Consider the following 16,349-nt stretch of genomic DNA (forward strand, 5'->3'; position numbering starts at 1 on the left):
ACTAATAAAATATTTTTAAAATCCAAATTGAAGAAGGACAAGAGGATAAGAGTTGGTTTTGTTAGTCCCTGCTCTTTTTATACCAACGAATTATACGATGTCATATGTATTTTTAAAACAAAAATATATATGGCATCATATGATTAAGGAAAGGTAGAAAAGATTGGTGGCAAGCTATCAAAAAACAAAACGGAGAAGAGTGTAATATAAGAGCATCAGCATCGGCAGATTCTCTCAATGAAACTCTCTCCCTCCTTACTTAGTTTATCCAATACTCTCTCTTTCCTAAATACCGTGCATATTTGTGTTTGACACATGATTATTTGTTTTTTTTATTTAAGTAATGTGATGAGTTTTTTTTATTTAAGTAATGTGATGAGATAAAGTGAAGTGTATATTAATATATGTATAAAAATATTATTAATTATTTCTAAATTTAGAAATGTTGCAGTGACTTTGGGACAAACAAAAAAACGAAAGGTTACAAGGTGTTTGGGACGGATGGAATAGCATTTTTTAAGATTTAAAAAAGATAAAATGATTTAAATTTTTTAATATTAGTATTATAATAAGTTGCAGTGAAAAAGACAAAAATATCCATTAGTATTGTGTAAAATAAAAGTACTCTTTCCGTCCCAAATACGCATGCAACATGTCCAAAATAGAAAATAATTAATTATACCTAATCTTTACCCCATATTTTCTAAATTATCCTAGTTAATACTATCCACCTAAAAACCCATGACAAAATCAAATATTGCACCTTGTTTGGAACGGAAAGAGTATAATATAGTATAAATTGGAATTATAATATATAATCATCGATGGTGATAATATATAATTTTTTGTTGAAACAAAAAGTAAAATAATGCCACGGAAATGAAGAGAAACTTTTGATAAGTTTCTTTAACAAGTTGTAAAAGGCAGTCAAACCCCAAACTTCACCTCAGTGTAGAGAAGCGTTGACATTTCTGACACCGCATCCTTTTATTTATTCGAAGCCCACCAATGGTAGTAATTAATTACTCGGACAGGACAGGGAAGCTTTTCTCGCTCGCCCTCCCCTCCCCACCCCAACCCCAACAATCGAATCAATCCATTCATTTGTTTAACCTTATATATATATATATATATATACATATTTAATCTTTATTGAATTGTGCGGGGGCAAAGCATGGCTCTAATTTGGGCGTCATCGCCATTGTTGAATTTGAATCCCAAGCTCACTAAAACAAGACACCCACGAGCTCATTTCTGCTCCTCCGCCAAAAAGCTGATTCTTCCCACCCGCTCATCTTCGCTAGGGTTTAGAATGCCTCCGCTGCGGCTTGCTGCTTCCAAGACCAAATTGATAAAGGTAATTAATCAATTAATTAATTTGCAGGACATGACAGATTGTGATGTGATGCTTTTCTTTCTCATTGCATTGCATTATTATTATTATTGTTGTTGGTTTTTGGTGGAATCTAGGTTCAAGCTTCTCCGGAGGAAGCTCAATCGTTCAGCAATGGAAGAAGTACAGATCAGGAGGCTTTTGCGTGGTCTTCTGTTATCTTACCGTAAGAAAGAACTTGTCGATTTTACTTACGATTGAAGCAATTTTGTGTTGTAATGATTCGATTCGTTGAATGGAAAATCGAATTACACTCTGTTAATTGAAACTAGTGCGAAATTAGAAGCAAAACACAATTGTTTTTGTTGAAATTTTATCTATATTTAGTTTTAGATTTGTTACGCTTAAGATGGTCTCGAGCAAACACCTATTATATTGACCTATGTTTCTCTGGTACATTTAATCTGAAATGTATCCAGAGGTTTCCCATTTCGAAATTTGTCTGCAATTTTGCGTGTTTGAATTAGAATTTGAGTCTGTTTGAGAACATAAGTTTTGTTGGGAGAGGTGGAGTTGGCGTCGGACGAGCAACTGTTATGTGCGAGAATAGAAGCTCAGTTGGCGGCAATGACGAACAAACCAATCATTAGAATTTGAGTGTGTTCGAGAACAGAAGATTTTTTGAGAGCGGCGGACGAGATATCGGACAATCAACTTTTATGTGCGAGAACAGAAGTTCAGTCAGGAGCAGCAACGGCAACGACGGACAACATAATTGTTATTTGCGTTTGTGTTAGAGTTTGTGTCTGTGTTCGAGAATAAATGTTTAGTTGAGAGCGGCGGCGAAGGTGACTTTGGACGAGCCACTGTTATGTGCGAGAACATGAGATCAAAGGCCAGAGCGGCGGCAGCAACGACGGACCAAGCGGTTATTGTTATCTGCGTTTGCGTCTTTTGGTTTGTGTTTAACTTTTTTGTCAAACTCAAGTTGTTTATGCGATCCCACTTGAATTTGAGGGAAGATGTTGAGAGATTTTCGACATTTAATTTTAGATTTATTAAATTTAGATTTAAATTTGGTCATATCCACGAGCATGTTTTATGGTCCCCATATATACAGGCTTCTTATTTTTATGATTAATAATGCAATTTTCAGGATTTCCGTAAAATATTTCTAATAGTTTTGTTTTTCTGGATTCGTTCATGTTTATGAACTTGCATCGACTTGACTAGTTTAGAGTGAGAAAATGAAACTGAAATCAAAAAGCATGATTTAAAGATGATCCGTAGTACCAATGGTCTCTTTGTTCCTCCATGTTCCTTTTGCTTCTTCCTCAAAGAAGTTCTGTCATTTTCTGTGTATCAGTTGTTATATTGTGAAGCCTAAGATGAAGCCATAAGAGCACTATATATCCAAGCTCTTCTGTTGCCATTCGATCTTCGATTTCTTGCTTATTGTTGTACACATTTTACATCTTGCAGAAATGTTTCCTTTATAGGCTGCCTATTATACTTCATTCGACATAACTTTCTCTCTATGCACAATATCAGATTTTTGTTTCCTGCTTTGGGTGGTTTGCTATTCGGCTATGACATTGGCGCAACATCCGGAGCTACCATTTCGTTGCAGGTACAATTCCCACTTTATTTATCCCGAAACCGTATTGGAACTGAACTTCGATTAACTATGGTTTAGTCCTACAGTCTCCAGAGCTCAGCGGTACAAACTGGTTCAATCTTTCATCTGTTCAGCTCGGTTTAGTGGTATGCAATGTCATTTCTCGTGGTTCGATTTTTTCGTTCATGTAGTTTATTGGTAATTACTTCTTTTTTCCAAAATCAAGGTCAGTGGCTCGCTATATGGAGCTCTTCTTGGTTCGCTCATCGTCTTTCCCCTTGCTGATTTCCTCGGTACATTATATGTTAGATACATTTCTCTGTTTGTTCTTAATTTTACGATAGCTATGGCTATAACTTATAAGTGTTTTTCGCCATTTTAGGGAGGAGGAGAGAACTCATTATTGCGTCGCTTTTGTATTTGATCGGTGGCTTGTTGACGGCCTATGCTCCCGGCCTCGAAGTTCTTCTGATCGCGCGTCTTCTGTACGGTCTTGGCATTGGCGTGGTGAGAATTTTAAGGTTTTTCTTTGCTCGTCTGCTGCAAAATTTCCCGTCTTTGATGTGAAAACAATTCTACAGGCAATGCACGGAGCACCACTTTACATAGCCGAAACATGTCCTTCTCAAATTCGAGGAACTTTGATATCTTTAAAGGAGCTCTTCATAGTTCTTGGAATATTGGTACGGCTTCAATCCATCTTGATTTTTTTCGCGCATTATTTTTCGAAATTGAAGGCTAGATGATCGACATTTACGTTGAACTGCAGTTGGGTTATTTCGTCGGTAGCTTCGAAATCAATACTGTTGGTGGGTGGCGCTACATGTTCGGTTTCAGCGCCCCGATCGCGTTACTTATGGGATTAGGCATGTCGAGCCTCCCGTCGTCTCCTCGATGGTTACTTCTCAGGATCGTTCAAGGTAAAGCACAGCTACAAGAATACAAAGACAAGGCCGTTCAAGCGTTGAGAAAACTACGAGGTGGATCCGTTGATGCCAAGTCATCCGAGAAGCAGATCGAAGAAACGCTCAACTCCCTGAAAGCTACGTACGCTGATCAGGACTCTGAAGGAAGTTTTCTCGAGGTTTTTCAAGGGCCAAATCTGAAAGCGTTCGTAATTGGAGGAGGATTGGTCTTGTTTCAACAGGTTGTCGCCATTTTTTTTTTCATTACGTTTCATCGTTGTCTTCTTCTTTTACAGTCTAATTACAGCGTATATTCCCGGTTCTTAGATCACGGGACAACCGAGTGTTCTGTACTATGCTGGCCCAATCCTTCAGGTACTATTCTTCCTTCGCCGTGTTGAAAATCGCGTCTTTTTGGTCTGCTAATTCATCTATTTGTCGAAAGAGCGCTGGATTCGCTGCTGCTGCTGATGCTACAAAGCTTTCGGTTGTCATTGGCATATTTAAGGTACACCCGTCCTTTACGGAGTCTTTTTTGTCTATTTCGGACATAATGTCGATTTATGGTGTGTGATTTACATTATCCTTTCAGTTACTCATGACTGGAGTAGCCGTTCTAAAGGTCGATGATCTTGGTAGAAGACCTCTGCTTATCGGTGGCGTCGCTGGTCTTGTACGTAATCGATTAAGTTTAACTCATTGATTATATTAGTCGACTGAGCTTGAGTCGCAAAAGTATTCGAAAGTATGAAACAAGCGGTTCGAATATGTTCTTTAACGACGAATTTATTTCTCCTTAGATTTGGTTAAATTCTATGTTTATAGCTAGAGTTAAAGATCTATTTGTCGAGACGAATTTGATTGTTTTCCTTGAGCTCGAATCGATATAAAAATAGATCGAATTGTTTACAGGCCTTCTCTCTTCTGCTGCTTTCCGCGTACTACAAATTCCTCGGGCAATTTCCGTTCGTCGCTGTCGCTTCCTTACTGCTTTACGTCGGTTGCTATCAGGTTATTACACGGTCTACTTACTAAGACTGTAATCGCATTCGAAGAATATAGTTATTCTTGGACATTATTTACATTAGCTATCGAAAACCATATCCGCAACTGAACAAAATCTTCGATACTATTTCAAAATTTTAGATATCGTTCGGACCCATTAGTTGGCTCATGGTGTCGGAGATATTCCCTCTTCGAACGCGAGGAAAAGGCATCAGTCTTGCCGTGCTCACTAATTTTGGATCCAATGCCATCGTAACGTTTGCTTTCTCACCATTGAAGGTAGTGTAATAATCATGTTTGTTCGTATACTTCATATCGTGTCCAATTTCTGATATATTGTCGAACACATTGTTCTTTTCAGGAGTTGCTTGGCGCGGAGAATCTTTTCCTTCTATTCGGAGCCATTGCTTTGCTCGCGCTCACGTTTGTTATAGCGATTGTTCCCGAAACCAAAGGCTTGAGCTTGGAAGAAATCGAATCGAAGATCTTGAAGTGAAGACTCGAGGTATGTATTGTATATATTCAAATGTCGATATTTGATAGATTGATCGAACATGTAAAGAATTTCTACGGCGAACTTATAGAATCATACATTTCTACATAACATATCGAAGCTATTACATAACGTACACGCTAAAATTTTACTATACGAACAAATTAATCGCGATCAAACTGCCTATATACATATACATATATATATATATATACACTACATTGCTAATTCTGCAGGTCATATGATAATCGAGTAGGTAATGGCGCGAAGATGGTGATCCAAAATTCTTGGAGACGGAGAAAACAATGAATTTTACGTCGTATATATCTTGTGTTGCTTTCGAACCTTCAGTTAGTCTGCAGTATCTTCCCGTGGTTTTGCTCTTCGACAGCTGCACAAAGATTCGATCTCAACTTCAGACGAACACTGGAGAAAGAACTGATGGTCGATAAAAGTAACGGTAAGAAGTCTTACCTTCTTCGATTGTGTCTGAAAATGTTATGAGAGGCGCGGAGTTGGCATTCGGCGCATAGTGATTCTGTTGTCGAGAGATCGATATATTTTCCGAGGCTGGTAAAGTCGTCGTCGACGACGACAAGTTCTCTGCAGGTGCATCCTTTGCTAAGGCGTCCAACGACTCCTGACTGCCGAACACCGAGTACACAGCCTCTTTAACCATGCCGACCACGCTGGTTTCCCCGGTCGTTATCGTAGGGCTCGCGGCGTCCTTGAGTGCGTCGGAAACGGCGCTTTCGTACCTCGTATGCTGACTCCCGACTCCGTGTGGGTTTTGCGCCGCATTTCGAGTTTGCGTGGGCGAGATCGCCGGGCGTTCTAGTTCAGGAGTTTTAACGTCGAGATTTGTGATCGAAGATGCAATCTTCTGGGTCGTGCCCGACGACAAAGCTTCGTCAAGCGTCGTTTTGTTTTCGCTCGGCATTTTGTGGCTCTCGGGCACGACGGGCTCGGCTCGCGGGTGTTGCCTAGCGTGCTCTTTTAAGTTTTCGGGCGCTGCTTCTGACTCGTACACTGAATGAAAATGCAGAGAAATTTTTGATTATATCGAGTGATTTAAAAAGATCACTTGATTTTTATTATTATTATTATTATTTTATTTATAAAAAAAGTATCGAGAATTACTTGGGGCGCCGAGATATTCGGGATCTTCGTCGATATCCTCGTCGAACTCATCGTCGGCGTCACCAAAGGTGTCGCTGTCTTCGGAGGTGAACCCCCCGGACGGCATGGGGGTCGTCGTGTTGACGTTTCCATGTCGCCTACTTTTCGAGCTCAAAGTATGCTTCAACTTCTTGGCTCTCTCCTTCACTTTCGCGAGCACCGATTTTTTGTTATGACCAGCAGTGTTGGGATCCTCCGACGGTTCTCCGTCGTAGCCGTGTCCCGGGCTCAATGTTGGTGTCCCGTACTCCTCATGTTCCACTGTGTAATATTTGATACGATATTTTGTGAAATCAAACATCAAGTAAAAACATTAGATAGGAATTTAAAAGGCATAATTGTACGTAGAGTCAGCAAAAATTGACCTGACACGACAACTAAATACGAACTCGATATGAAATAATTGAATTTTGGTCAAATATTTCAACGGGTTAATACGAATCCAATATTAATATTGATTAATATATTTATTATATAAGTAAAATAATTAAAATTTGATAATTTGTTAATATATTAATTTAAATTTAATTTAATTTTAAATAATTCAACTAATTCATTGTATACATTATGCTCGACCAATAAAAACCAACAGAACATGACATTAACCCATTGTCAGCTCTAGTTGCACGTATCAAAGTACATCATGCAGTTGAATTACACAATTATTGAAAAATAATAATGATTTTTCAAAAATATTACTTAAAAATATACATATAAAAATAGAAGTTAATTAAAATACCCAAAAGTTAATAAAAACGTCATTTCTCGTGAATTTTTGTTATTATTATTATTTTTTTATTTTTATCGCTTCTCTATTTTATAATAAAAATACCTAAAATTAAAAATAATATTATATGTTAGAATAATAGGGACGTACCAATGTGGAGATGGTGGGACGTTGGAGAAGTCCTTGGCGTTTGAGGGCTTTCGGTGGATCTTCGTGATCTCTCAAGTTGAGCCATTCTTCAATAATAATAATAATTATTGTTATTACATTACAATATTAAAATATTTTTTCCTCACGAATTCAATCAATAATCATATATATATATATATATATAAATTAATGAATATGCATATGAGCGAGTATGCATTGCATACGGTTTCTTCAATGGACTACTTTTCAGAGCCCCCGCAGATGAAGCAGGTCCATATATTTATACTATAAAAATATATTTTACTATATATAACCAAAAGATTACTTTCATGTCTCGATGTAAAGAATAAATTTAAGATAAGACCGTCAAGTTATCGATTTATACTCCGGTATACATGGTTCTTTAGTGTATTGTATAAATATATATAGGGCAGAGATTTTATTTTTTTTTTAAAAAAAAAAAACCAATTTATTTTTATAGGAATTTATTAAATTTTCATTAAATAGTTATGTATTTAAATTATTTAATTTTTATTTTAATTATATATATTAATTTTTATTTAAAAATACCAAACACCTATCACTCATATAAAATATACATAAAATAATATATTTTTAAATGATAGTCTAGTAATGTGAGATCGACTTACCGATCTTGTACGAACGTATTCAAAAAAATAGTTGCGGATTCCCCTCATCAAAAAAAATATATAGTTTCAATTTAATTCTTAATTTTGGTACCATATATATTTCTATATGAATTGTAATGTATGATAGGGTGTCTTTAGTTGTAATTTTGGATTATTATATGTGTTAATAAAGTGCATATAATATATATATATATATTTTAATATTTATGATAATCATGTCATAAAAAAAATATAAGGTGAACCAACTTTATAATAATTTACTGAAGAATGTGATAATAGAATAAATTAGAAAAAGAACTATTGGTCTTATTGATTTTGGTGTGAATTTTAATTTTAGTTTACTATTAAAGATTTGATTTATATATTATATTAATTTAATAGTTTGTAATAATAATAATAATAATGTATTTTTCATTCAATACTAATATTTTTTATTTAAAATCTAAACTAAGCTAACCTTAAATAATTTTCAAAAATTTTGAAAAATGCTATCTATACTGGTATATTCAATATAGATTTTATAGGATTTTAACAGATTTTTAAAAATTTGCTTGTATTTAATTCAAACTTTTAAAAGTGTTTTAAAATCTGGATGTATTCAATCCAAATTTTTAAAATGTTTTAAAATCTGTATTCAATTCAAACTTTTAAAAGTCTTATAAAATTTGGAGGTATTAGAATTCTTGTTTACGGATTTTATTGAATTTTAATAGAATGTTATAAAAAATTTGTACTGTACAAAATCTCTCATAATAAGCAGGTATTTTGATAGATTCTTGAAAATATATTATTATTATTATTATTATTAATGTATGAGTAATAAATATAATAACATTATTAAAATATTTTAATAAAAATAATAATTTAAAATTAAAATATACTAGCTAATTATTATCTATTTTTTAAAAAAATATGTGTTTTAATATTATAAATATAAAATTTTAAAAATATGAATATTTTATCATAATAAATATGTATTACAATTATCATATATTTTCAATTATCAAATACATTATTTGTGTCATTCTTCGTTGAATGATTAATTTATATTTACTCTTTTTTTTATTTTATTTTTTTAATTTCAAATATTTTCTGCAAAAATCGTAATTTTGGATCTTGATTTTATATATATGTTTATTTTATGTAATAAATATATAAATCATAATACCAAATATAAATTAAAATAAATTGATATACTGAATTATAATAATATAAAAAATATTAATATACAAAAATAGTACTCCCTCTGTCCCATAAATATAGTCTTAATTGGATTGGGTGAAATATTGATACTATATTAGTAGTTGGTAAAAAGCATGGATAAAAGAATTTTTTGTCCTTGTGAGTGTATTAGTGTAAAAAGTAGTGACAATTGTGTAATAAAAAAAAGTAGGAATAGTTTTACGGTGATATAGTTATTTATAGAAATAAGACTATTGTTTTGGAATAGAGAAAAATGGTAAATAAGACTATTGTATTAGGACGGAAGAGTATCATGTTAAAATATTTCTACATCATTAATAATTTTTAAAAAATATTTATTAAATAATATCAGATGAATTTTCAATCGAATATGAAATTTAAAATTTTCCTCATCTTTATAAGGAAGATGAAAATTCATAAACAATCGAAAGTTAATACATGAAAAATGAATATTGCTACTGCTATGTGAAAATTGAGACCGTAATATAATGAAAATAATAATAATAATAATAATAATAGTAGTAATAATAATAATAATGTATTTTTTAAAATTTAAAATATTTATTTATATTTTAATTTAATAATTTGAATAAAAAAATATCTACATGTTTTATATAAATTTATATAATTATATAAATTAATAAAAAAATATATTTTACAATCCTATAAATCCATATAAATTAATAACTAATTAACAATTAATAAAATTCACTAAAATGAAATCCATAAACTTTTTAAAATTCAATAAAATTTTAATAAAATTTTAAATGAATACACTTCTAAAAAAGGAAACATGACATATTTCCAATTCTAATAGCTGACACAAGAAAGAACACCCTTACTATTTTCTCAAGAATTTTGTAAAATTAAAAAATATAGAATAAAACAATTATGATAATGATCAATGAATTATTATTATTTTTTTTTCCAAAAAATAAATAAATTAATGAAACATATTCATTGTGATTAAGAACATTATATAGTAAGTCAATTTTGTATGTGACATATGCATGAACTTTCTTACATGATTTAATCTATGTGTAGTGTAGCAATCATTAATCATGATTATAATTATATCCATAAATATGTACGGGTGTATTTACTTGGAAGATTTTAATTTTAAATAGTAATATTTTGAATTGAAATAGTAATTTGATGTAATATAAATATATATATATATTAATGTGATGCTTTAAATATAAAATAAAATTTTTGTGTAATATAATAAATAAATAATAGGTGTTCGATTTGATTTTTTTGAGAGTAAAAAAAATTAAAATAGTAAAATCAAAGTGAAAATCCTACAAATAAACAGAACTTAGGTTTATGAATAAAAAAATTAGAAAAATCATGTTGCCTCCATTTTTTTGTATGCATATAAACACAAACATTTATAACAATTGTTTATAATTGATTTTAATATTGGCATAAAAAATTAAAAATTTAATACTACTTTCGTCATTTAAATTTATATTCAATTTTTATTTTTATTATCTTAAAAAAATACATTTATTTATATTTTTTATATAAAAAATAACAATTATTACTCATTTTCGTACTTAGTCTAAGAATCACACGTTTGCATAAGGGAAAAAATACTATTACTTGTTTTGTTAGGGATAATTTTGTTAATTTCGCAATTTTTATGGTATAAAATAAAAGTTGACTAGCGCAAAATTTGGAAAAAAATAAAAGTAAAAAATAACTTATAAAATAATACTCCATATAAGTGAGTAAAAGTAAAAAAAAAACTTATAAAATAATACTCCATATTTTATCAAAGAAATATGGAAAGATAAATCAATAAATTGAATAAATAAAAAAATAAAAAATCCCATATAAGGGAGAGCGTATTGGAAAATCAAGCGTCAGTGGCGTGGTGCTAAACCCTTTCAATAATCCCTTCGACCTCGCCGCCAATGGCGTCGTTCGCCGCTCCCGTTCATCTCCTTCCTATCACCTCATCCGCCGCCGCCGCTCGCCGTCGTCGGGGCACATCCTCTGTCGTGTCGCGCAATTCATTTACCCAATGCAATCTCTCATCTACCCCTTCCGATTCCTCTTCACAAAACCCTAAACCCTCGAAATTTCCGCCGCCGCTTCTCACCGGCGTTTTCTCCGCCAAATCGGCAGGTGTAGCCGCAGCCTCCTGCATTTTGTTTCGTCTGGCGACCCCGATCTTGGGCAAATTTGGTTTCAATTTCGGCGGCGGTGGGGGAGGCGGCGGGGGAAGTGGAGGCGGTGGTGGAGGAGGAGGAGGAGGAGAAGGAGGGGAAGGCGGTGATTTCTGGTCTCAGACTCTTTCTCCGGCGGCCGTCGCTAAAGACGATGACCCCGAACAGGAGTGGGATTCGCACGGCCTGCCGGCGAACATTGTGGTCCAGTTGAACAAGCTCAGTGGATTCAAGAAATACAAAGTGTCCGACATTCTGTTCTTCGATAAAAGGCGCGCATCGACTGTAGGCACTGAGGATTCCTTCTTCGAAATGGTGTCACTGCGGCCAGGGGGAATTTATACGAAAGCTCAGCTTCAAAAGGAGCTTGAATCTCTGGCTACTTGTGGAATGTTTGAAAAAATCGATTTAGAAACAAAAACGAATCCCGACGGGACAATCAAGATAACAATACCATATCTTGAGTCCACATGGCAGTATGCAGATAGATTCAGATGCATTAATGTTGGGTTATTGCCGCAGTCGAAGCCGATCGAAATGGACCCTGATATGACAGAAAAGGAGAGGATAGAGTTTTGGAGGAGCCAAGAGAAGGATTATAAGAGAAGAATTGAGAGGGCGAGGCCATGTTTGTTGCCTATGTCAGTGGAGAGGGAGATACTTAAGATGTTGGCGGAGCATGGGAAGGTGAGCGCGCGGTTGTTGCAGAAGATTAGGGATCGGGTTCAGCAGTGGTATCAAGAGAATGGGTATGCGTGTGCCCAAGTTGTTAATTTTGGGAATTTGAATACGAAAGAGGTGATTTGTGAAGTGGTAGAGGGTGATATCACGCAGTTGGTGATTCAGTTTCAGGATAAACTTGGAAATGTTTGTGAGGGGAATACACAATATCCTGTGATAAGGAGAGAATTGCCGAAGCAGGTTATTGTTTACTAGCATTTTGTTTGTTTCAAATATTTGACTGATTTTGGGCATGTCTTGATTCTTGAAGGCAATTTAAGTGGGCTTATTTACTTAGTTGTAGGTTTAACAATAATTGTGAATTCGTGGTCATACACCTGGTTTTCGAAACATTGTCATAGTAAATGATTTCAAAATGAAAAACTCTTAATGTTTTATCTGCTAACTTCCTGTTTTGGGGTTGATTTGTGCAATTTATAATTGTGTGGGAGTTATTATAAATTTATAATTGTTTATCAATATGATAGGTTGGTTATTCCTTTTAGATTAAACGTGATTGTGGGAATAATAAAAATAAGTATCTCATTTCCAATTATCTTGGAGATTAACCATCTTAAATACTCCTTAGATTGTCATGATCTTGCTAGTTGCTTAGTGGTATGCAGTTTGAATAGTTGTACTTCTTTTGAAAATAATTCATGCAAATGGGATTTTAGAGAGATTGATTTAGGGTTGATGTTATTGTGTTATTGGTTACAGCTTCGACAAGGAAAGGTTTTTAACATTGAGGCCGGAAAGCAAGCATTGAGAAATATCAATGCTTTGACTCTTTTTTCCAACATTGAGGTAAATCCGCGACCTGATGAGAAAAATGAAGGGGGTATTATTGTTGAAATCAAGCTAAAGGAGCTGGAACAGAAGTCTGCTGAAGTCAGTACCGAGTGGAGTATTGTTCCTGGTGCTGGTGGTCGTCCTACATTAGTAAGCAACTTTAACTACAATTCTATATACTAAGTAGTGGATTTGAGATTGTACTTTCATTGTTAAGTATTATGATTGTAAAATATCCTTTTCAGGCTTCAATTCAACCAGGTGGAACTGTTTCCTTCGAACACCGTAATATTAAAGGTTTGAATAGGTCACTTCTAGGTTCGGTGACCACCAGCAACTTTCTCAATCCCCAGGTAGGTACATTTATCTTGATCTTAATTAAAATTTCTTTTTCAGAATGAACTCACAATACATCTGCAGTCTATATTCATTGATGTAATGACATACTACTATGCTATGTAGGATGATCTTGCTTTCAAGCTAGACTATGTTCATCCATATGTAGATGGTGTGTACAACCCTCGTAATCGCACATTCCGTGCTAGCTGTTTCAATAGTAGAAAGCTGAGTCCAGTCTTCACTGGAGGACCTGGAATAGAAGAAGTTCCGCCCATTTGGGTTGACCGAACTGGGGTTAAAGCCAATATTACGGAGGTATGCTTTTCCTTTCTGATACATTTATATCTTGTGGGTATTATTAACTGAACCTCATCTTAAACCTGATCATTCAAGTGTGATAATATATTCAATGGGTTGTGGGGATATCTGCATTTAGTATTCAAATTTAAGGGAAAGATTAGACTGATGGATTAACATTGTGATCAAAATGATGTGATTTATTTGTATATGGCAGAATTTCACTCGTCAAAGCAAATTTACTTATGGACTTGTGATGGAAGAGATTACCACCCGTGATGAAAGCAGCCACATTTCTGCAAATGGTCAAAGAGTTTTGCCGAGTGGTGGAGTCAGTGCTGATGGACCACCCACAACCCTTAGCGGCACTGGAGTTGACAGAATGGTGTTTCTGCAGTCAAATATAACTCGCGACAATACCAAATTTTTGAATGGAGCAATAGTAGGAGAGAGAAATGTGTTCCAGGTGAAATGAGCTTTTTAACTTCAAAATTTTCTTGGCTGCATAATCTTAACCTCTGTGCCTTGTCTTATATTGATACATTTTATTAGTCTTCTTATATATTTCATCTCCCACCGCCCACAATTTACAAAACATAAGAAATACCAACTCTAATGTCTAGTGGCCCTAAGGAGCCGAACTGTTTGTTTGTGGTATTTAGTCAAGTCTAATAAAGCTAATATTACATCTGTCCGGAGTCTTCTTGCAGAAGGTGTTCATAAATTAAGTTACTATAGTGTACCTTATGTTCCGCTTGTTCTAACTGATGGTCAAGATGAGCATTTACTTTACTATATGTGATTGCTTATGTATCGGGGCAATCATAGACACATGATATTCGTATCTAGTTCTTGGTGTAGGCTTAAACTAGTTGAAGTGAGTAAACTGACTTGTAGATTCACTGCAGTGGACCCTATGCATACTTTTAACTGTTTTCAACAATTTTCTTCCCCTAGAAAGATATATAAACGTTCTTAAGTCCTTTGTAGAATAAAAACAAAGTAGTCTGTAGTTTATCTGAAGTGAATTCTATTCTATGCAAATGTTTATTTTAGCAAGTTCATAGCGTCCAAATTGTACTTTTACGTCGATTAACCTTCTCGCAAATTGTAAATTCAAGTCTGCAAAGTCTAATCTTCTTCTTTTCGGTCAGAGGTGTATCTCTTCAATAATATGCCGTTGCAGATGTGATGTTTTCCAATTAAGTTGAAAGTTTTTTCTTTTCTTTGTTTGGATTTCTTGCATTTATTTTGGACTTGTGGCAGTATTATCTAATTGAATAATAGCCCTGCAGTTGGAGCCAGCTAGGGAATGGAGTCTCTGTTTACTTATGAGTTCATACTATTAGCATAATTTTTTTCTAAAAACATCACTATCAAACTTATTTTTCTGTTTAGAATATTACATCGAAAAACATATTTATTCAAAATATCAGGTCCAACATCTATATATGCCACATCAAACGCTTATGTTCTATACAATTTTTGACTATTCTCAAACCAACTCAAAATCACAAAATAATTCAAAACATATCTAATCACATCCTTAGTTGTTTAAATACTACTTTCATGTGATAAGTCCGTATCAATTTCTGGGAGTGCTTTCTTTCTTTTGTGTATTAACAAATCTCCAATGTTGAATTTCACTAAGAATTGTTTGTGCCTGCCTGCGGCCTGCTTGCTATATAGAGGTATTTTTACATTTTGTGATTGAAGTTACCGTGTTCTCAGTTTTTTTCCTTTTCATATATCTTTTGCAGCTCGACCAAGGACTTGGAATTGGCAGCAAGTTTCCCTTCTTTAATCGACACCAATTAACAATGACAAGATTTTTCCAGCTAAAGGAAGTAGAAGAAGGTGCTGGGAAGTCACCTCCTCCGGTTTTAGTTCTCCACGGCCACTACGGAGGATGTGTTGGAGATCTACCCAGTTACGATGCATTTACTCTCGGTGGACCTTATTCTGTCCGAGGTTATAACATGGGAGAGCTGGGAGCTGCAAGAAATATACTAGAGGTGCGTCGCAACTAGCAACACTTATTTACTGAAACTATTTAAACAAAATATTCGTATAATTCACTTTTCTAAGATGTATCTAAGTTTTACGTAGGCGAGTAAATGTATGGTATAATGTACCATTGTTTAAGGGCTTATTTGATGTTGACACCATTGATGATTGATTCTTATTGTGATTGATATATCTAGTTGGCTGCCGAGCTGCGGATACCTGTTAGAAATACACACGCGTATGTGTTTGCAGAACATGGCAATGATCTTGGGAGCTCTAAAGATGTGAAAGGCAATCCGACTGAAGTATACAGGAGAATGGGTCAAGGATCTTCGTATGGTGTTGGGGTGAAGCTCGGATTGGTGCGAGCAGAATATGCTGTTGATCAAAACTCTGGAACTGGTGCGATATTCTTCAGGTTTGGCGAGCGATTCTGAGGTAACATTCTATGAATTTTTTGAAATGAGAGTTTAGTTCAAAATTTTCTTGGGAGTTTGAGCTTAATGTTTGAAGATAATTTAATGAATTTCGGGTGTACTAATTGTGCCCTCTGATGTTTTTGTTAAGAACAGTTGGTTGTCAATATTTCTTCCATGCACACAGACAGTTTTTATGATATATGAATGAATGATTGATTTTCAATAAGTTTTTATGCTACACTTACTCTCTAATTAATATCTATAAATATTTGTTTATTTTTAGTTACATATATCAATGACCGTTTATTATATATCTGAAATAAAGATTTGGGATAAAT

The 16,349-nt window shown here is 34.1% G+C and overlaps 3 protein-coding genes across 5 annotated transcripts; 2 read left to right on the forward strand and 1 right to left on the reverse strand.

Annotated features, from left to right (window-relative positions):
* Positions 1–1,035: 1,035 nt before the first annotated feature.
* Positions 1,036–6,440, forward strand: LOC127253742 (D-xylose-proton symporter-like 3, chloroplastic). 3 transcript variants are annotated; one of them, XM_051278487.1, is made up of 15 exons: positions 1,036–1,357; positions 1,471–1,559; positions 2,885–2,963; positions 3,038–3,097; positions 3,178–3,244; positions 3,334–3,458; positions 3,533–3,634; positions 3,721–4,098; positions 4,184–4,231; positions 4,302–4,364; positions 4,449–4,529; positions 4,769–4,867; positions 5,003–5,140; positions 5,223–5,366; positions 5,591–6,440. In XM_051278487.1, the coding sequence occupies exons 1-14, from the start codon at positions 1,175–1,177 to the stop codon at positions 5,355–5,357; spliced, it is 1,647 nt and encodes a 548-aa protein (XP_051134444.1). In that variant the 5' UTR covers positions 1,036–1,174; the 3' UTR covers positions 5,358–5,366; positions 5,591–6,440. The 3 variants fall into 3 exon arrangements, with proteins under 3 accessions (XP_051134444.1, XP_051134445.1, XP_051134443.1); XM_051278488.1 differs by having other exon boundaries at positions 5,611–6,440; XM_051278486.1 differs by lacking the exon at positions 5,591–6,440 and having other exon boundaries at positions 1,037–1,357; positions 5,223–5,486.
* On the reverse strand, positions 5,702–7,495 carry LOC127253549 (uncharacterized). The gene is made up of 4 exons (XM_051278195.1): positions 7,411–7,495; positions 6,495–6,794; positions 5,829–6,383; positions 5,702–5,745 (listed from the first exon to the last, which is right to left on the reverse strand). Exons 1-4 carry the CDS (start codon positions 7,493–7,495, stop codon positions 5,702–5,704), a joined length of 984 nt encoding a protein of 327 aa, XP_051134152.1.
* A 3,616-nt stretch (positions 7,496–11,111) lies between these two features.
* On the forward strand, positions 11,112–16,237 carry LOC127253673 (protein TOC75-3, chloroplastic). Its single transcript, XM_051278370.1, has 7 exons — positions 11,112–12,358; positions 12,878–13,099; positions 13,195–13,302; positions 13,412–13,603; positions 13,803–14,051; positions 15,346–15,600; positions 15,790–16,237. The coding sequence occupies exons 1-7, from the start codon at positions 11,183–11,185 to the stop codon at positions 16,027–16,029; spliced, it is 2,442 nt and encodes an 813-aa protein (XP_051134327.1). The 5' UTR covers positions 11,112–11,182; the 3' UTR covers positions 16,030–16,237.
* Positions 16,238–16,349: the final 112 nt, after the last annotated feature.

Source organism: Andrographis paniculata, unplaced genomic scaffold, assembly GCF_009805555.1.
Source record: "Andrographis paniculata isolate CXL003 unplaced genomic scaffold, ASM980555v1 Contig51END, whole genome shotgun sequence".
NCBI classification, from domain to species: domain Eukaryota; kingdom Viridiplantae; phylum Streptophyta; class Magnoliopsida; order Lamiales; family Acanthaceae; genus Andrographis; species Andrographis paniculata.